This window comes from Terrapene carolina, unplaced genomic scaffold, assembly GCF_002925995.2.
Source record: "Terrapene carolina triunguis isolate 2854851 unplaced genomic scaffold, T_m_triunguis-2.0 Scaffold627, whole genome shotgun sequence".
Lineage (NCBI taxonomy): Eukaryota > Metazoa > Chordata > Testudines > Emydidae > Terrapene > Terrapene triunguis.
In genome coordinates this window covers 420,046-441,325 of record NW_020664978.1, presented here as the reverse complement: position 1 = coordinate 441,325, position 21,280 = coordinate 420,046, and the positions used below count along the sequence as shown (strand labels likewise).

Below are 21,280 nucleotides of genomic sequence, written 5' to 3'. Positions count from 1 at the left end.
GGAAATCTCAGGGACTGGCAAAGAGTTTATCACGGACTAGTTGTTGATAAACACTGCGCTAGAGTATGCAGAAATATGCTGGGCAGGGCTAACTCATTGTGACTGCACAGCGACAAGCTTGACATGACAAGCCTTTACAAGCACGCGCTGATGATAATATAACGTGGGTATTGAAGCCCTGACAGAAGAGGAAATGAGCAGACGTACCTTTTTACAGGAGCTGTATATCCCATCCAGCTGAAGAGGCCTTCGACGTCTCTCAGGGATGAAAGGCGAGCCAAAGCGGATGTAGTGTTTGGGTGTGGTACAAATCAGTGGGGAGTGGATAAGACCTGGCAACATGTTGAGGGTTGTTGCCAAAACAGTGGGGTCCGTGGTAATACGTAAAGGACACTCGATGGGGCATTCCTGCTTTTCTGCCTTGTCATTCAGCCATTCTGTAACTAGATACTGAAGAAGAGAGCAATTATGAATACAGCAGGAGCTGGCGAAGAATGGAAGTAATAAAACAGAGTATGTAAGGGCGTACTGCCCAAGACACCACCACACCAAGAGCTGAGTTATGTTCTGCAGAAAATGCACAGGGGTGAGGCACCTGATATAGCTCATCACAGAGAGCAGCAGTGTCCTGAAGGAAACACGCTGGAGGAGAACTATGTTAGCACTGTGCATCAGATTCACTGCAAGTCTTCCAGAGACTCTTTTTGCACGACCCAACCTTTTCTCTAGGGGCCTGGCAGAGCCCACCCCCTCCCACGTTTGATGAAGACTCTCACACCACTTACCTTTTTAGTTTTGGGGTACTTTACTGTGGCTCGGTTAGACTGGGATCCTGCAGCCAGCATCACGGTTGGGTCAGACCCCACCAATTGCCTACTTTCTCCTGGACCCTCTATGCTGCTGACATCTGCAGCAGTTACTGAGCTGATGCTGCTTCCCTCCTCTGGGACAGCCTGGGAGAGCTCGGTCTGCTGGGAAATGGCCTGCTTCTGCCGTCTCAATCTTTGTGCTGAACTGGTCCGATATCGAGAAAAACGGCTTTTGGGTCGGGGCCTGGAGGGTTTGGCTGGAGCTGGCTTAGTGATCGTCTTTTCTGGAATTGCATCCTACAATGCAAACCACATCATCAGTCTGTGAATTTCTAAGGTTCTCCCCTCTTCTCCTTTATTCTGCACATAGGAATTAGGAATAACAGTTATTTTCTGGCACTGTTTAGCTAGCTTTGTCAGACTGGACCCCATTAACGCTGGGCTCTGAGAGGGTAGGGCTGGGAATGGCTTTTGAAGGGCTGGACACGTTTGTGCCTCAGTTTATTGCTTTTTCTCCCTTTTGCATCTCCACTCTGGAATCTGGAAAAGGGACCGACTGGCACACTCAGGAGCGGTCTCAGCTTCAACAAGACACATATCAGAAAGCTGCAGCATGAGACTCACCCCCTGCCTGAAAGGAACTGTTGCCACTCCTAAGCACTGATAGCACTGATTCAGTCCCAGACAGTGATCTGTCCACAGCCCCACCACCATGGGACACTTGGCAATGGGAATTCAGATCCAGCATGGACTTATTAACTGAAACGGTGCGAATACCTTTCTCCATGGCTCCAGTGTCAGCAGCAGCTGGAGAGCACATCAGTGCACTAAAAGATCCAGACCCTTGGCCATTAGATATTAACCCTTGCAAGGCACCAAAGGGGCTGTGTTGAACTCGCCTTGGTGTAAGCTATGCAACAGCCCTACCTCCAACTTACTACTGACTGTGAGGACCTCCGTGTGTTCACCCCAACATTGCTGCTGCTGTTAGGAGTGCTTGGAGCAGCCCCACTTAAAGCTGAACTGCTGTCTTCAGTTTCAGGAGTCTCCGTTTTCACCTCCTCCAACTCAGAAGCCTCAGGGTTAACGATGAATTCGGCATCTGTGCTGCTCCGATCTGATGGTTGCTCTCGTCTTCTCTTTCTCTTCTCCAAGTTTTCAAACATGTGCATGATGGCTTCTACCTTCCTCTCCTCCCGGGACTAGCATACACAAGAATATGTCCGGGTCAGCAATACCAGGCAAGCAAAAGGACAGGAAGAGGTAGGAAAAAGATCAGGAGTACAGTGTGGGGGAGGGGCCCTGGATAGCATATGGTCCACAAAGGTGATGGTGCAGAAGAGGGGAGGGGGATTATGGATTCATAGAGAACTGTTATGCCTCATAACGAAAGGAGACTGCTTGAATCAGACTGTCTCAACTTAAACGAGGAAGGGACCAGCCTCCTGGCATTAGCACTGGCAGACTTGTTTGGAGAGGAGGAGACCTTTTAAGTAACCCAAACAACCTAGCATGTATCTCCAACATGAACAACAGAAGTCAGACGTTTTACTATTGCCTCAGTTGGTATCAGTGGGGCATGCGAGTGCAGAAACCTTAGCATTATGAGAGTTGCTGATGGGGCATCCTTCAAGAAGGGCCTTCAACTTTTGTATTCACTGCTTCCCACCCTGCTTGGTTCGACATACCCTGAATCTGTTGATTTTCTGGGCATGTTGTAAAGCCCATCTGTTAATTGATGCATAGACTAAGGCCAGAAGGACCATTGTGATCATCTAATCCAGTGGTGGGCAACCTGCGGCCCATCAGGGTAATCTGATTGTGGGCCGTGAGACATTTTGCTGACGTTGACCGTCCACAGCTCCCAGTGGCCGTGGTTCGCTGTTCCTGGCCAATGGAAGCTGCAGGAAGCGGCGGCCAGCACGTCCCTGCGGCCTGCCGCTTCCTGCAACTCCCACTGGCCGGGAACGGCGAACCGTGGCCACTGGGAGCTGCGGGGGGCCGTGCCTGTGGACGGTCAACGTCAGCAAAATGTCTCATGGCTCTCAATCAGATTACCTTGATGGGCCGCATGCGGCCCGCAGGTTGCCCACCACTGATCTAGTCTGACCTCCTGCATAACGCAGGCCAGAGAACTTCCCCAAAATAATTCCTACAGCAGATCTTTTAGAAAAACATCCAATTTTGATTTTAAAAAATCACTGATGGAGAATCCATCAGAACCCTTGGTAAATTATTCCAATGGATAAGTATTCTCACGATTAAAAATTTACACTTTCTTGGAAATTTGACTTTGTCTAACTTCAATGTCCAGCCATTGGATCATGTTACACCTGTCTCTCCTAGAGTGAAAAAAAAATCATCATATATTTGTTCCCTATGTTGGTCCTTACAGACTAATTAAGTCACTCTTTATCCTTCTCTTTGTTTAGCTAAATAGATTAAGCTCCCTGAGTCTATCACCATAAAGCATGTTTTCTAATCCTTCAGAGAGACAAGTTGGGTGAGGTAATACCTTTTATTGGACCAACTTCTGTAGATGACAGAGACAAGCTTTCGAGCTTATCAATCATTCTCATGGCTCTCCTCTGAACTCTCTCCAATTTATACATCCAGGATTCCAGCAGCAGTCGCACCAGTGCCTAATACAGAGGTAAAATAACCTCTCGACTCCTAATCAAGAATCCACTGGTTATGCTTCCCAGGATCACATTAGCTCTTTTGGCCACAGCTTCTTACTGGGAGTTCATGTTCAGCTGACTATCCACCATGACACCCAAATCTTTTTCAGAGTCACTGCTTGTCAGGAGAGAATCCCCAATCATAGACTTTAAGGCCAGAAGGAACCATCACGATCATCTAGTTTGATCTCCTGCGCATTACAGGCCACACAAACTCAACCATCCACTCCTGTGACAGAGCCCTAACCTCTGTCTGAGTTACTGAAGTCCTCAAACCATGATTTAAAGACTTCAAGTTACAGAGACACTAGTTTAAACCTACAAGTTACCCGTGCCCCATGCTGCAGAGGAAGGTGAAACTCCCCCAGGGTCTCTGCCAGTCTGACCTGGGAGAAAATTCCTTCCCGAACCCCAAAATCGCAATCAGTTGGACCCTGAGCATGTGGGCAAGACCCAGCAGCCAGACACTCTGTAGTAACTCAGGGCACTCCCCATCTCGTGTCCCATCACCAGCCACTGGATATATTTGCTGCTAGGAGTTGTAGATCGGCTACATGCCATTGTAGGCAGTCCCATCACACCACCCCCTCCATAAACTTATCAAGCTCAGTCTTGAAGCCAGTTAGATTTTTTGCCCCCACTGCTCCCCTTGGAAGACTGTTCCAGAACATCAGTCCTCTGATGGTTAGAAACCTTCATCTAATTTCAAGCCTAAACTTGTTGATGGCCAGTTTCTATCCATTTGTTCTGGTGTCCACATTGGCGCTTAACTTAAATAACTCCCCTCCATCCCTGGCATTTATCCCTCTGATGTATTTATAGAGAGCAATCGTATTTCCCCTCAGCCTTTTTTGGTTAGGCCAAAGAAGTCAAGCTCTTTGAATCTCCTCTCATAAGGTAGGTTTTCTATTCCTTGGATCATCCTAGTAGCTCTTTTCTGAACCTTTTCCAGTTTGAATTAATCTTTCTTAAACATGGGAAACCAGAATTTCACATAGTATTCCAGGTGAGGTCTCACCAGTGCCTTTAATAATGGCACTAACACTTCCCTGTCTCTACTAGAAATACCTCGCCTGATGCACCCAAGGACTGCATTAGCCTTTTTTTGCAGCCACATCACATTGACAGCTCATAGTCATTCTGTGATCAACCAATATACCCAGGTCTTTCTCCTCTTCTGTCGCTTTCAACTGATAAGTCCCCAGTTTATAGCAACAAATTCTTGTTATTAGTCCCTAAATGCATGACCTTGCACTCTGCACTATTAAATTTAATCCCTTTTTTATTACTCCACTTTTCAAGGTCATCCAGATCTTCTATGGTCCTCCTCTGTATTGGCAATATCTCCCAACTTTGTGTCATCCTCAAATTTTATTAGCACACTCCCACTTTGTGCCAAGATTATTTATAAAAATGCTAAGTAAGATAGGTCCCAAGACCGATCTCTGAGGAACTCCACTAGTAACCTCCCTCCAGCCTGACAGTTCACCTTTCAGTATGACCCGTTGTAGTCTCCCCTTTAACCAGTTCCTTATTCATCTTTCAATTCTCATATTAATTCCCATCTTCTCCAATTTAATAATTCCCCATGTGAAACTGTACCAAATGCCTTATTGAATGGAGGTAAATTAAATCTACTGCATTTCCTTTGTCTAAAAGATCAGTTATCTTCTCAAAGAAGGAGATCAGGTTGGACTGGCATGATCTATCTTTTGTAAAACCATGTATTTATCCCAATTACCATTCACCTTTATGTCCTTAACTACTGTTTCCTTCAAAATTTGTTCCAAGACCTTGCATACAATTGAGGTCAAACTAACAGGCCTGTAGTTTCCTGGATCACTTTTTTCCTTTCTTAATAGGTACTATATTAACCATTCTCCTGTCATAGGGTACGACCCCCAAGTTTACAAATTCATTAAAAATCCTTGCTATTGGGCTTGCAATTTCATGCGCAAGTTCCTTTAATGTTCTTGGATGGAGATTATCTGGGACCCCCGATTTAGTCCCATTAAGCTGTTTGAGTTTGACTTCCTCCTCAGATGTGGTAATTTCTACTTCCATATCCTCATTTTCATTAGCCATGCTGCCACTATTCCCAAGATCCTCATTACCCTTATTAAAAACTGAGACAAACTATTTGTTCAAGTGTTGGGCCATGCCTAGATCATCTTTAAACTCCACCCCATCCTCAGTGCTTAGCGGTCCCCCTTCTGCTTTACTTGTTTTCTTTTTATTTATATGGCTATATTCCTTTCACTATTGGTTTTAATCTCCTTTGCAAGGTCCAGTTCTGGCTGGCTTTTGGTAACTCTCACTTTTTGCCTACATTTTCTGACTTCCAAGAGGTAGCTTTCCTTGCTGATCCATCTGGTCTTTCCTTCCTTGTAGGCTTTCTGCTTTCTCTTAATCACCTGTTGAGATGCTTGTTCATCCAGACTGGTCTGCAACCCTTCCCTACGAATTTTTTCCCATTGCTTGGGATACAGGCTTCAGATAGTTTCTGCAACATTGACAAAGTAATCCCAAGTCTCCCCCACATTCAAATCCTGGAGTTCTTCAGTTGAGTCCATTTCCCTAATTAATTCCCTTAATTTTTGTGAAGTTTGCCCTTATGAAAATAGGGGGATGCCACTTGCAGATCTATTTTTGTTTATCCTTCCATTTAGTTCAAACTGAATTAGCTCATGAACACTCGAACTAAGGTTGTCCCCTACAACCTTCTATGAGGTCCTCACTACTCACCACACCAATCTAAAATGGCATAATCTCTTTTAGGTTCGGCGACTATTTGGTGATGAAATCTATCAGCCATCACATCCAGGAAAATCTATTTATTAGTAGCACTTATCCTTCAATCTCTAGCTGGGAAGTTAAAGTCTCCCATAATCACACAATTCCCAGTAGTATTTATTTCATTAAAAACTTTAAAGACGTCTCAAATTGGATCCTGGGGGTCTGTAACAGACCCCAAGCACTATCCAAGGGGAACCTCTGGTATCTTTCTTCCCCAAAGTGATTTTGACCCAAACAGACTCCATTTTATCCTTTCCATCACTTCTAATTTCTTTACAATCTACCTCATCATTAATATACAGAGCTACTCCACCACCTTTACCTTTATTACTGTCTCTCCTGAACAGCACATTACCCTTCAACCCCTATACTCCAGTCATGACTACTATTTCACCACGTTTCTTGTTATCCCTATAGTATCTGTTTTCACTTCCTGCACCAGTAGTTCTAGTTCCTCCATTTTGTTACAGTAAAAAAGCAAACAGACTGTATGTTGCCAAAAATCTAAGCAGACTAAGAAGGACTTTTACAACCATGTATGTGCAAAACAAGGATCACTAATAAAAGATGTGGGGAAGACATGCCTCTTAGGGCATTAGCTAGTAACCTTGCAGAAAAGTTGGAGGGAATTCAAAAAAAAGCAAAATGATCAGGGACCTGTAGGGATTGATGTATGGGTGTGATGAAAGATTAAAACAGCTAAGTATATATAAGCTTGGCTAGGTTACAAAGGAGGGAGGGAGGGAGGGAGGAGGAGGAAGGAGGCATAGGGACATGATAGTAACCTAACAATATTTACTTTGAAGTGTGTGGACACCAGGGAGTAAGGAGAAATTATTTAGTGACCAAGAAAGGAGCTAGGACTAACTAAATGAAACCAAGAAAGGAAAAACATTCTTACCAATTGGATGTTGTAGGCTGTGGGACAGTCCCCCAAAGCAAATGGTGGTTGCTAGATTTTCTCCATCTCTAACTTGTTGGAGCCTAACCAGCTGTGTACAGACACCCTCGGATGTGAAATCTGCCTGGTTCACCCTTCCTGACAAAAGTCAGTGATTTCTGAATATTTGAAATCATGTCACTAAACAACAGAAACAACCAATCTGCCCTGCGTGACTGCTCCATCCTATACACCTGCCACAAAAACGAAACTACGGATCAGAGTAGAAGAGGTACTCACCCGTCTGCTGTGAGCCAGGCCTCCCTGCTCATCCACAGCCTCCTCTCTCTCCCCCTCCTCTTGCTTCTCTTCTTTATCTGCAGCCTGAAGAGAGCAGAGAGAAGCCAGGACTCAGAACAGTCACCATTGCAAAATGAAAATATAGAGCAGTTGGAAAATTACCAGGATTAGTTTTGGTATCTCACTAGAGTGAGGCTTAAGAAAGAGCTGTTGCAGTTCTGGTTCTAGAGATACCAGCGCCCTGTAGGACCAAATTCCTCCACAGTGAATGACCAAACACCTGGCATTATAAAGTGTCAAATTTTACCTCATTGTCGCTGGCTGCACCAGGCCCCTCTGGAACCTCCTCCACTTGCTGGTTGCTGTTCTCATCTGATGCAATGCCCTGCTGTTCCAATTCTAGTTCCTTCCTACGGGCTTTCCGACGCCTTGTTTCTGCCCCCATCATCAGTGTGCCTAGAACAGGTGGAGGTAGGTGTTCTGCAGCATTTGGGTTCCGTTTCTGTACAGGGCAATTCCTGTTCCCCTTGTGACATGCACAGTCCACTTTATAGTTGCTGGTCCAAAACACAAACATATCTGTGTCACTCCTCATTTCTCAGCCCTCCTACAGAGACATTCAATGCATCTGCTACTACAGATCTAGCCAGGTGCCAAAGCAAGGAGAGCCTGCTACCTTCCAGCCTCTATCACAGAAGAGACCAGTAGAACTGGGCAGAATAAATATATGAAAATACAATTCAGCAGATAATGGAGCAAAATGTAAGAAAAGAGGAAGGGGCTGGAGGAGGAGGAGGAGGTCTGTGCCAGGAGACCAGCACAGGCTGGTGAGATGAGGGACTCACCAGATGCTGTACTCATAGTCAAAGGCGATGGTGACCTCTGTGTCCTTGGCAATGGAGGCGAGCGCATAGATACACAAGTGGATCATTCCATCAGCAATCACATGACGGACCTTCACAAACAAAGCAGACAGAAACTGACATCCCAAGAGAGATGTTCCTCATTCCAAAGGGGGCAGTCTGCTACCAGGAAGGGAGTTCCTGCATGGTATGCTAAAATTACCCTCTCAATTTGCCCTAGAAAAAAGCCTGCTTTGCTGCCCTTCCCCATCCTTTACTTTGTCCTATCCTGGACCACTCCCATGCCCTGACCAGAGGAAACCTACAAGTCTCCCCTTCTCTAGCTCTCTTAGGCCTTCAGGAGAAAGGCCCTGTGCTCCCCAATCTCTTCCCTCCCTGTCCCCCATCTTCAGCCTACAGGCAGCCAAATGGGAAAAATCTGTACAACCCGCTGCTGGGTTATCAAGTTCTCTCCCTTTTCTTTACTGACATTACTTGTGGCCACTGCATTCTATTAAGGGCTTGAATGCTCGTGAAAGGGGCTCTACTGAACCGGGTGCCCTGCTGGCCTGTGTTTGCACCCAAGGGGGAGCAGGAAGTTTACCTCTGCGTTCGGTGCGCAGGAACGCCTGATGAACCTGGCGTCGTTGCCAAAGGTGCGCGCATCCACACACATCTCAACACCGTTGAACTTCGAGTAGAACAGCACAAAGGGGTATGGCCTGGGGAAGTAACAAACCCGTGTAATCCCCCAGACTCAATTCCCACCACAAACAGAACAGCCACTCCTTACTCAACAGGAGTATGGGAAGCAGCTCTTCCTTTGCTTCTTTCACTCAGGCAGTTCATGCAGCTCCTAACTCATAATACAACAGATCTACCCCAGAAAAAGAAGAGATTTTTATTCCATAAATGGAAAAACACATAAGAACATAAGAACAGCCATACTGAGTCAGACCAATGGCCCATCTAGCCCAGTGTCCTGTCTGCCGGCAGAGGCCAGTGCCAGGTGCCCCAGAGGGAGTGAGCAGAACAGGGCAATTTATCGAGTGATCCATCCCCTGTTATCCAGTTCCAGCTTCTGGCAGACAATGGTTATGGGACACTCAGACCATGGACTTTGGTTCCTGATCATCTTGGCTAATAGGCATTGATGGATCTATCCTCCATGAACTTATCAAATTCTTTTTTATACTTTTGGCATTCACAACACCCCCTGGCAATGAGTGCCACAAGATGACTGTGCACTGTGTGAAGAAGTACTTTCTTATATTGGTTTTAAACTTGTTGCATATTAATTGCCTCGGGTGATCACTAGTTTGTGTGCTATGTGAAGGGGTAAATGACATTTCCTTATTCATTTTCTCCACACCAGTCCCGATTTTATAGACCTCGATCATATCCCCCCTCAGTCATCTCTTTTATAAGATGAACAGTCCGTCTTTTTACTCTCCTCATATGGAAGGTGTTCCATACCCCTAATCATTTCTTGCCTCCCCAGCTGTACTTTCCCAATTCTAATATATCTTTTTTGAGATGGGGCAACCAGAACTGCACAAGTATTCAAGGTGTGGGCGTATCATGGATTTATATGGTGGCATAATATTTTCTGTGCTATTACCTATCCCTTTCCTAAAGGTTCCTAACGTTGTTAGCTTTTTTAACTGCTGCTGCACATTGAGTAGATGTTTTCAGAGAACTATCCACCATGATCCCAAGGTCTCTCTCTAGTGGTAACAGCTAATTCAGAGCCCATCATTTTGTATGTATAGCTGGGATTATGTTTTCCAATGTGCATTACTTTGAATTTATCAACATTGAATTTCATCTGCAATTTTGTTACCCAATCATCTGGTTTTGAGATCCCTGTGTAACTCTTCCCAGTGTGCCTTGGATTTAACTATCTTGAGTAATTTTGTATCATCTTCAAACTTTGCCACCTCACTGCTTACCTCTTTTTTCCAGATAATTTATGAATATGTTGACCACCACTGGTGCCAGTACAGATCGTTGGGGGACACCGGTACTTACCTCTCTCCATTTATTCCTACCCTTTGTTTCCTATCTTTTAACCAGTTACCGATTTATGAGGGGACCCTCATCCCACGACTCCTTACTTTGCTTAAGAGCTTTTGGTGAGGGACTTTGTCAAAGGCTTTCTGAAAGTTCAAGTGCACTATATCCACTGGATCACTCGTGTCCACATTTGTTGACACCTCAAAGAATTCTAGTAGATTGGTGAGGAATGATTTCCCTTTACAAAATCTGGGTTGACTCTTCCCCAACAAATCATGTTCATCTATGTGCCTGATAATTCTGTTCTTTTACTGTAGTTTCAACCAGTTTGCCTGGTACTGAAGTTAGTCTTACTGGCCTGTAAACTGCCAGGATGGCATCTGGAGCCTTTATTAAAAATCGGCGTCACATTTGCTATTCACCAGTTATCTGGTACAGAAGCTGATTTAAGCAATACATTACATACCACAGTTAGCAGTTCTACAATTTCACATTTGAGTTCCTTCAGAACTCTTCGGTGAATACAATCTGGTCCTGACTTATTACTGTTTAATTTAACAGTTTGTTTCAAAACCTCCTCTAATGATACCTCAATCTGGGATAGCTCCTCAGATCTGTCACCTAAAAAGAATGGCTCAGTTGTGGGAATCTCCTTCAACTTGATCTGGGCTGTTTTGTATCTTTTTTACTTTTCTATGCATGGCACAACTGCAAGACCCCTTGTGACAGGGTTTCTGGCAGTGTGTGGTTCCCCCCCAGCGGTCCTCAATCACTCCATGCCCCCTGTGCTCTCACACTGGTCATTGAATAGCAGTCTTACTTTTTGAAGAAATGCCCATTGACCTCAAATTGCTGCCGTAACATAACCTTTCCTCGATATTCAATTATAAGGGTATCTAATGCCAAGTCTCTTGCTGCCCTCAAGATCTTCCGGTGCTTCTGAACCCGAGTCACTCTTCCCAGCTGCAACTGCAATGGAAACCAGAACAAAATATGAGAACTCAAAACAGAACCTCAGGCAACAGCCCTGTAGATTTTATCCTATGATTTACATATGAACAAACTGGCTTCTAGTAACAGGACCTGGGAATTCTGACCAGCTCATTAACCACTCACTCCAAGACAGACATTTGGGCAATGGACAATGATTTGGAAATAATGTTTATTCATGGGAATAGGAAAATGTATCTGTGCTTACCCAAAAATGTCCTTTCTTTGAGTAATAAGGTCAACAGATCCATTAGAATTGGTACTTCAGCCTGATTGCAGCTTTGGGGCAGAACCAGACCTGTCAATCATTGGCAGTAGGAGAATGCCCCACCTCCTTAAGTTCCTTCCCTCTAGTTGAGATAATTTCCACAGCCAGGATAATTCAAAACTACTTTCCTAAATTACAAATTGAGGAAAAAGCACAATTTCTCTCACGGCTGAGCACGGTAAATTCTTCCTAATGACAACCACCCCAAATCCTTGCATGTCAATTTCCTTCTCTATTCTGGATGACCAATTTGTCTCCAGGATCTGAGGACCTTAATATTTGAAGAAAGCAAATTTTCAAGTAAGCATGGATAAACTTTCCTATTCTTCTTCATGCTAAGGTCCACAGAGCTGTTACAGTGGGATTGTCAAAGCAGTGTGTCTCCAGAGTGGGAAGCAGGATCATCCTTTAAATGTGGACACTCAAAACAAGGTAAATTATACATAAATAACTCCTCCATCTCCCCCCGGACACCAATTCACAAAGACTTCTGCGTCCCCCACCCTCCAAAAAAAAGGCATTGGCTCAGACTGGATGACCAATATACAAACTTGGTGAACTTATGTATTGATGGTCCGATATCTGTGTAGCAAATCTCAATACTCAAGATGTGACTACTCCGCCCTGAGACTGTCAGTGCTCCTAAGGGCTGGACTGCTTAACTGAAGGAAGAATATTTCTTGAATTCACTTAGGAAACGAATGCTATGACAGTTGTGAGTGTAGTAGTATGATTTTATGTTTGTATTTTATATAATTTAGAATGAAGGATGAAGAATAATAATGTAGCATGTATTAAATGTATTGGTGTATGATTTGATCATATCCTACCAGCCACCCTTTTTGTTATGCATTAAAATGTTATGCTTATAAGAAGCACAGGAGGACTGCCTGTTTGAGTTCAGTGTACGACACTGGGTCCCAAAGGAGAAAGCTCCAAACTTAAAAAACAAAACAAAAACCCCACACTTCTGATTGGAGACAGCAACTACCAGGCGGCTACTCTGATGGATATGAAGTGTAACAACACTTCCTGCAGTGGTTCAATCTGGGCTGTCAGGAGCAGAATGAGATTTCCAGGTCGTGGCTCTATGACTTTGCAGGATTGGAATAAGACTGATGCCCAAAGGTTTAATGTTGAGATTTGTACAAAACTTCCTTTTTGAACATGCTGAGAACACTCTACTACAGAGACTTGTACGTTTTGCTTGGACACTCTTGTACACCCATAATAAAACCCTCTGGAGGATTTCAAGTCTATGCTTCATTAGTTTAACATGGAGTTAAAATAATGGACTTTGCACCAGCCAGTAGAACAAGTTCTCTCTTGCAGTCCATGAAAGCAATCACTTCATCCAAGTATTTATTTTAAACCAGTCTGGTTCCGGATAGAGAACTGCTTTCAATAGCAGACTTCCTCTATGAGAGAGACATCCAAAGTGCCAATGCTAGGTTAATCAGGCCCGAGAGCCCCAACCGTCTCCAGATGGAAAGATAAACAGTATCACTGCTGCTCTCTCCTTCCTATCCAGGGAGCAGTGGAAAAAGTGGGAAGACATACTGGAGGGAACTTACCCAGCTTTTGAAGTGTCATTCACTTCCTCACATTCCAGGTCCTATTACATTGAGACCCCGCAGGGTACTTTATTGTTTCCAGATACAAAAAAAGATGAACAAGATATTTCCGGGTGCAGGAGCCACTCTGCTAATCCTTTAATGGACAGTGCACATACAGATAGGAAACTGTGCTCTGCCGAGGACAGGAGAATTTCTCTCTGTGTTCTTTGTTATTATGAAAATTCTATCAGACACACTGATTATTGGACCAAAACAGCTTCATTTTCCACACAAAGAAAGAATCATTGTGTTCCAGCTGGTGGATGCTGTATTCTCTTTCTGGTATTCATTCCCTGAACTGAATTTGGAAAATCACTTAAAAAAAATTGATATTCTGCATTCACCAGTTGTGAGAGTGAAGAGTATGCAACTGGAACTAGATCTCTGCCAATGCATAGAAGAGGGTGAGATGCAGAGGGGATACCAGGAATTACTGGAGAGATATCTCACAAACCCTGGATCATTGAAGCATGCCTGTGTATGAGATCAAAATTCCAAACAGGGTCCTGTAAGAACTGGATTTTTGTTTGTGATACTTCTTGTTTTCCATTATAGCCATCTTCATCTTATGTCAATGTTTTTTCTGATCTGAGACCTTGTTCTGGATAGTATCCACCCTCAGTCCAGGCCTATGATAGACTTTCCTGGCACCATGAATCTGTCCTTGATCCAAGATTCTCTAGAAACCATATCTCTGTGCTTCCTCCACTTTTTCTGTACAGACTCTTATTAGAAATATTGTCTAAGAACAGATAAGTGACTTTCTTCTTCCCTAAAGCCAACATTATTGCTACCATGATCCTGAGAGAGAGAGACTCTGGGAGCACATGGAAGATCAAGTGGTAAAGATCAAAGTTGGGAAAGGAAAGAGGCTGCCACCCATCTACAAAACACAGGAATGACCAGAACATGGTTAAGAGGGAGTGCAATGCTTTGAAGTGTAGCCTATCGGATTAACCTGCTTGCTTGCAAATATATATCTTTTCTTATAGTTTAAGTATTTGGTTTATTGTAATAGGTTTATAGATTTATATTAAAGTAAGTTTGGCTGTAATGCAAGAGACCTACAGGCCATATCCTGTATGTTAAGCTAAGGCAAAGTTAGCATATCTATATTAAGACCTTTTACCCAGAAACGTAAAGTTGACTTATAGCTTGTTACATAAATAGATAAGTACCCACGCATATGTCAAGGACCTTTTATCTAGGCCAATAGACAATGAAGAATGGCACAGGGTTTTTTTTTTCAATTTGTACCCACAGACTTAACAGGTACACCATAATGAAACTTATGTGCGTATGTACAGGTCATCAATATGCACATACATACTAGCCTATGGAGTAAGCGTATCCTAACATTTTGTGGGTGAGGAATGAAATTTGGGCATAGGAGGAAGGATTTATGGCACTTGTGCCCTATAAAAGAGGTGACACTTCCTCCACTCTCTCTATCTACGATGACTGCTACTATTACTAGGCTGTACTTGTTCTTCTTAAACTTTAAGTTTCAAGGGAACTAGGCTAAGCTTGGTTTCCCTAAGTTTTATTCTTAGTTTATTAGGTTTTGATTTTAAGTTTAAGTTAGTCAAGTAAACCCTAATTTAGTTTTGATAGCTCGTAGCATTAATTTCCTCTAAGCACTGCATCCCTTACTCAAGACTTGAGAAACCTGAACTGCAAGGCTGGTCCTGTGTCTCTTACCACCAGGTTATCAAGGAAGGGTGTGAGTGTATTAACCAAAGCTTTGTAGCATATAATAGTATATTATCATATGTATCTTTAGAATAGCAGTAATGCAATTATAACTTTGTAACTCTGATTATTTTACCATTTGCTTACTATTTCAATTATTTTAATAAAAAGTCTTTACGGCTATATCTGTCTCAGTGTGAGCTTCCTGTCATACCCCTGAGGGTCCTTTGTAAATTCTGTGGAGCCTGATTCGGGACAAGAACTTTTATCTTCTGATCAAACAGATTGGCGAGCCGAAAACCCATACTATTAATATTAATAATTTATTATTATTAAATAAAATACAATAAAATAAATAAATTAAATGCCCATGTTATCCAAATTAATATTATTAGTACACCCTAAATCAGGCTACAGAAGACAAGCCTCCTTTAGGGAAAAACAGTTACTAACCTTCTATAACTGTTCTTTGAGATGTGTTGCTCATGTCCATTCCAGGCTAGGTGTGTGCGCGCCGTGTGCACCGTTGCTGGAGAATTTCCCCTCAGTGGTATTTGTTGGGCTGGCTGTAGCGCCCTCTGGAGCTGCACGCATATGTGCCAGTATAAGGGGTGCTGCCGGCCCCTCATCCTGTCAGTTCCTCCTTACCGGTAGGTCATGGAATGGACATGAGCAACATATCTCAAAGAATAACAGTTACAGAAGGTTAGTAACCATTTTTTCTTCAAGTCCATTCCATACTAGGTGACTCACAAGCAGAACCCCAGGAGGTGGGCTCAGAGTTAATGGACGTGCTGACTGCAACACTGCTCTTCCAAACTGGCATCGTCTCGGGCCTGTTGGGTGATGGCATAGTGGGATGCGAAGATATGCACTGAAGACCGGGTTGTGGCTCTGGAGATGCCCTCGTTTGGGACCTGCATGAGGATCACCGCTGATGAAGCTCAGGCTCTTGTGGAATGAGCGGTTACTATGGCCAGAGACAAGACGTTCACTTGCTCATAACAAGCCCAAATACAGGTGGTTATCCAGGACAAGATCCTTTGGGTTGACATGGTTAGCCCTCTCATCCTTTCTGCTATAGCCACAAAGAGTTGCATGGATTTGCAGAAGGGTTTAGTTCTCTCAATATAAGAAGTGAAGGCCTGCCTAACGTCCAATGAATGAAGCCATCGTTCCTCAGAGTTCTTGAGAGGTTTTGGGAAGAAGACAGGTAGGAATATGACCTAGTTGTTATGGAATTGTGACACCACCTTTGGCAGGAAGGCCAGATGGGGACTCAGTTGGACCTTGTCCTTGAACACAATGTAAGGTGGTTCTGATGCAAGGGCCTTGATCTCAGAGACCCTTCTGGCCGAGGTGATCACCACAAGGAAGGCGACCTTCCAAGAGAGAAGTAGCAGGGATCACTATGCTAATGACTCGAAGGGGGGGGAGGGAGGAGAAAGAGGATGAGTTTCGACAGTAACAAATTTAAATTCCCTGGGGGGTGGGAGAATAAGCATTTCAACTCAAAAACCAATGTTAAATGTTTTCATTTTTGAAAATATATTAATTCTGATGGGGCCTTATGAAAAGAGCTCCCAGAGAGTATTTTAATATCAAAAATATACCAGGTTTGTGAACCTGAGGATACAGTTTTTCCAACTTCTTGAGAAACCGGACCGTTATTTCGTGGGAGAACACTGATCTGCTGTTCACTGGGGAGGGTGGGGGTGGAGGGGGTGGAAGGCTGAGATGGCTGCCAAATGTACCTTAATAGACAAGAGGGCCAGGCCCTGCTGTTTTAGGTGGAGCAAATAGTCCAAGATAGACTGAAGGAAAGATTGAGATGGATAGAGATCACGTTCAAAAGCCCAACAAGTGAAACATTTCCACTTGGCCAAGTAAGTAGTCCTGGCGGAAGGCTTTCTACTACCTAGCAAGACCTGCCGATCCTCTTCTGAGCAGACCTGCTCTTCAGGGTTCAGCCATGTTGCATCCATGCAGTTAGGTGCAAGGAGGTGAGATTCGGGTGAGGAAACCAGCTGTGGTCTTGAGAAATCGGGTGCGGATGGAGTGGGAGTGAGAGCGGAGCTGCCACCGAGAGGTCCAGGAGCATGCTGAACCAATGCTGGCATGGCCATGCTGGTGCTATGAGGATAACTCATGCCTTGTCCTGCTTAATTTTTAGAAGAACTGTGTGCACAGCGGATGGGGTGTACAGTAGGTGGTCTGTCCACAAGAGCAGAAAGGCACTGGAGAGGGAGCCTGGCTGTGCCGTGAAGCGAACAAAAACAATGGCATTTTCTGTTCTGCCTGATGGCGAACAGATCCACCTGGGGAGGCCCCCACTTTGGGGGGGGGGAGAGATAGCTCAGTGGTTTGAGCATTGGCCTGCTAAACCCAGGGTTGTGAGTTCAATCCTTGAGGGGGCCACTTAGGGATCTGTAGCAAAAATCAGTACATAGTCCTGCTAGTGAGGGCAGGAGGCTGGACTCAATGACCTTTCGGGGTCCCTTCCAGTTCTAGGAGATAGGTATATCTCCATTTTTTTTATTATTATTATTTTTATTTATTATTTTGGAAGATGAATCTGGTGATCTCCAGATGAAGGGGACACTCGTGGTGAGAAGAGGATCTGCTGAGGTGATCCGCCAATACATTCCAGGCCCCCGAGAGATGTGAAGCCTAGAGATGAATGGAGCGTCTCGCACAGAAGTCCCATAGATGGATGGTCTCCTGACACAGGGTTGGGGATCGAGCTTGTCCTTGCTTATTGATATAGAACCTGGTGCTGTATTGTCTGTCAGGACTTGTACCACCTTGCCTGAGATCTGGGGAAGGAACATCTGGCATGCTAAGTACACTGCTCTGAGCTCCCTGATGTTTATGTGCAGGGAGAGTTCCTTCCTGGGACCAGAGGATCCAAGTCCTGAAATTGTTGAGGTGGGCTCCCCACGCTACATTTGACACATCCGAAACTAAGGATACTGATGGTTGTGGGGTAACAAAAGGCACCCCCATTATTACCGATCTTGGATCTTTCCACCAGCCCAGGGAGGCGAGAACCAGGGGAGGGACCATAACCACTGAGTCCAAGTGGTGTCTTCTCAGGGAGTAAAGTGACACTAGCCACACCTGGAGGGGCCTGAGGCACAGCCTTGTGTATTGAACCATGTAAGTACAAGCCACCATGTGACCCAGAAGCTTGAGGCACACCCGAGCTGTTGTGATAGGGTGGGCCATTATATTGGGTATCAGGTCCGTCATGGTCTGGAAACAGGCCTCCAGCAGGAATGCCCTGGCTTGGGTCGAGTTGAGCACAGCCCGAATAAATTCCATTCTCTGAACTGGAACAAGAGTTGACTTCTGCTCGTTTATCAGCAGGCCCAGTGCTCAGAAGGTGGCTTGGACCGTGCTGATGCTATTCTGTACTTGAGCCTGCGACCAACTTTTGATCAGCCAGTCGTTGAGGTACAGGTAGACTTGTATGCCTCGCCACCTGAGGAAGGCTGCAACAACCAACATACACTTTGTGAAAATGTGCAGGGCTGCCGATAGGCCAAAGGAAAGGGCGGTGAATTAGTAGTGGCGCTGACACACTATAAACCTGAAAAATCTTCTCTGGTCATGGAAGATAGAAATGTGAAAGTATGAGTCCTCTAAGTCGAGGGCGGTGTACAGTCCCCTGGATCCAGGCAAGGAATGGAGGAGGCCAGAAAGACCATGTGGAACCTCAATTTCCTGAGATATCTGTTGAGGCAACACAGGTCCAAGATGGGTTGGAGGTCCCCTTTGGCATTAGGAAATACTAGGAGTAGAACCTCTTCCCTCTCAAGTCTTGAGGAACGTCCTCCATGACCCCCATACGTAGGGGGGGATTACACCTTCTCATAGGTTTCACCCCCACTCTGAACTTTAGGGTACAGATGTGGGGACCTGCATGAGAACCCCTAAGCTTAATTACCAGCTTAGATCAGTATGCTGCCACCACCAAATCGTTTAAACAACCGTTTATGAGTCATTTGGGAACTCTGTCTTCCCCCCCAAAATATCTCCCTCCCAGGTACTATAACTCTTCCCTGGGTAGCCTTGAGAGACTTCTCCACCAATTTCCTTGGCCCCTTGGATCTTAAAACAAGGAAAAATCAATCAGGTTCTTAAAAAGAAGACTTTTAATTAAAGAAAAGGGGTGAAAGGAATACCTCTGTGAGATTTTAGCATGTAAGCTACTCTCACAGACAACAGATTCAAAACACAGAGGATGTTCCCCTGGGCAAAACCCTTAGTTACACAAAAGAAAACCCAATTTGATTATCCCTCTATGCAAAAAGAACAAGTCACAAAAGGAAATAAACATAAGCTAATACATTCCTTCTCTAATACTCACTACCCTGTTTGATTCCTGGGTCTTTTCACTCCGGCACAGAACTTAATGAATAGAACAAAGGAAGAACTTCCCTCCTTCCTCTTGAAACATCTTGTCCCCCCATTGGTTCCTCTGGTCAGGTGTCAGCTAGGCTAGGTGAACTTCTTAACCCTTAACTGTCTGTTTATGACACACCTCCCAGAGGAGGAGTTGATCGTGAGAAGGTCCCTGAAGAGGTATTGGTGGGAAAGAGGAGGGCAGGAACTTCAGCGTATAACCAGCTGTCACTGTCCAATGTTGTGAATGACCATGCCAGGCTGAAGAGCGACAGACGGTCCCAAAATAAAAGGGGAGGCAGATTTGACACTGTGACTGGTATAGCGCCATTGGGCACACCTTCAAAAGGCCTGCTTGGGCCAACCAGAGTATCTCTGAGACCCGACTGAGAGGCTGACGTGGGCAGAAATGTTGGCGCCATTTATAACTCCTTCCCTTTCTTTTGTAAGGCTGCTGTCTTGGAGGTGCTGGAGGTGCCGAGAACCAAGCAGGCTGCTAGGGCCTGAAGTGCTTTCTGGAAGCAGACGGCGTGTACAGGCCTAAGGATCGTAGAGCCCTTCAGTCCATGAAGTCTTGTGTCCATCTGCTCCGAAAAAAGAGAGGAGCCTTCAAAGGGGAGGCCCTGGATGGACTGTTGGACCTCATTGGGAAACCCAGAGGACTGGAGCCAGGAACAGCACCTCATGGTGACCACAGAGGCTACTGTCTGGACTGCCAAGTCGGCAGCATGCAGAGCCGCCTGGAGAGAGGTCCTGGCCACGTTCTAACCCTCTCAAACTCCTGTCTTGACTTTTGGGGCAGGGAGTCTTTGAATTTATTCAGGGAATCCCACAGATTAAAATCATATCTCCCCAGCAAAGCGAGTACAGGTGTTCAAACTCGCCTGCCAGCACAGAATTCTTTTCTGCCCTCTTTGAAGTGGGGGCCAAAGGAGGAGGAGTTTGCCACAGGGCCTGGATTGGTCCCATCACGGTCTCATTGATGGGAGGGCCACCCTGGATGGAGCTGCTGCAGCCAGGATATCAATAAGACTGTGTGATGTCTCTGAGCTCCTCGATCTCCAAGCCCAGGTTTGAAGCGACCCGCTTCAGAAGGTCCTGATGAGCCCAGAAATCATCCTGTGGAAGCAGGCTACTGGGACCCGCGACAGCCTTGGCTGGGTATGACAAGGAGAAGGCTTGCCCCGGAGGAAGGGCTCCTCCTTCTTCCTCTGCTTTGACTATGTCCACTGGAGGCATCTCCTGAATGTCAGTACTGGAGTCAGTAGCAGAGTCGGGGTTCGGTGCCAAGTGGGAAGGAGCGGTAGCCCATCTTCCGGAGACCACAGAGTGGGATTGGTGGGAGGAAGGACTCAGCATCAGGGGAAACCTCGAGGTTCCAATAGTGCCACTGCATAGGCCAGTGACCCGCTGGCCAGATGCCTGCTGGAGGACTGGTGCTGAAGCTCAGTGGAGCATAGACTGGGTACCGATAGTGGGCTTTTGGCGGTACATGACGTTCCCCTTCAGACGCTGAAGAGGATTCTTCTCTCAGCAACCACAGTGGAGTAGTACCCACTTCTGCTTCCATGGGGTGCCGGGGCTCTGGGGACCAGTGGTGTGCCAGAGATCGGGATGCTGGGATCAAGTGCGTCTTTTCCCCTAGGTGGTGCTGGGGGATCCGGTGCTGGGAAGGTGCCCAACGCACCCTGTTCCCTCCTGCTTCCAGTCGCCACAGCTGGTGGGTGCCCCATTGGTGTTGGCAGGACCGGAAAAAAGAGAAGAAGCAAATGGTGGAGGCTCCTTACAGCCTATCAGTTCTTCCACATTTGGGCAGCTGCCACGCTCATCACTCCACAGCTATCTGCTGGGGGACAGAAGGTGGAGGAGAGGTGTGGCAGCCTGAAGGAGAAGCTTCGAGCAATAACCTGGATATTTAGGCATGGCGACTCGCAGTGACAGCTGGGAACAGCAGCCCAACAGCCAGGGCATGGCGACCCGCAG

General features: G+C 45.5%; 1 protein-coding gene across 3 annotated transcripts in view; it reads right to left on the bottom strand.

The window, feature by feature from the left end:
* The window catches only part of SETD5 (SET domain containing 5), a 149,869-nt gene that overhangs the window by 49,148 nt on the left and 79,441 nt on the right, over positions 1 to 21,280 (bottom strand). For all 3 annotated transcript variants that reach the window (XM_026659304.2, XM_026659305.2, XM_026659306.2), the window contains exons 9-16: positions 11,145 to 11,293; positions 8,913 to 9,030; positions 8,312 to 8,421; positions 7,774 to 8,023; positions 7,467 to 7,550; positions 1,748 to 2,011; positions 786 to 1,106; positions 208 to 450 (exon numbers count right to left, since the gene is read on the bottom strand). In XM_026659304.2, the coding sequence (XP_026515089.1) occupies positions 208 to 450; positions 786 to 1,106; positions 1,748 to 2,011; positions 7,467 to 7,550; positions 7,774 to 8,023; positions 8,312 to 8,421; positions 8,913 to 9,030; positions 11,145 to 11,293 (1,539 nt within the window). The remainder of the gene's footprint in view (positions 1 to 207; positions 451 to 785; positions 1,107 to 1,747; positions 2,012 to 7,466; positions 7,551 to 7,773; positions 8,024 to 8,311; positions 8,422 to 8,912; positions 9,031 to 11,144; positions 11,294 to 21,280) is intronic.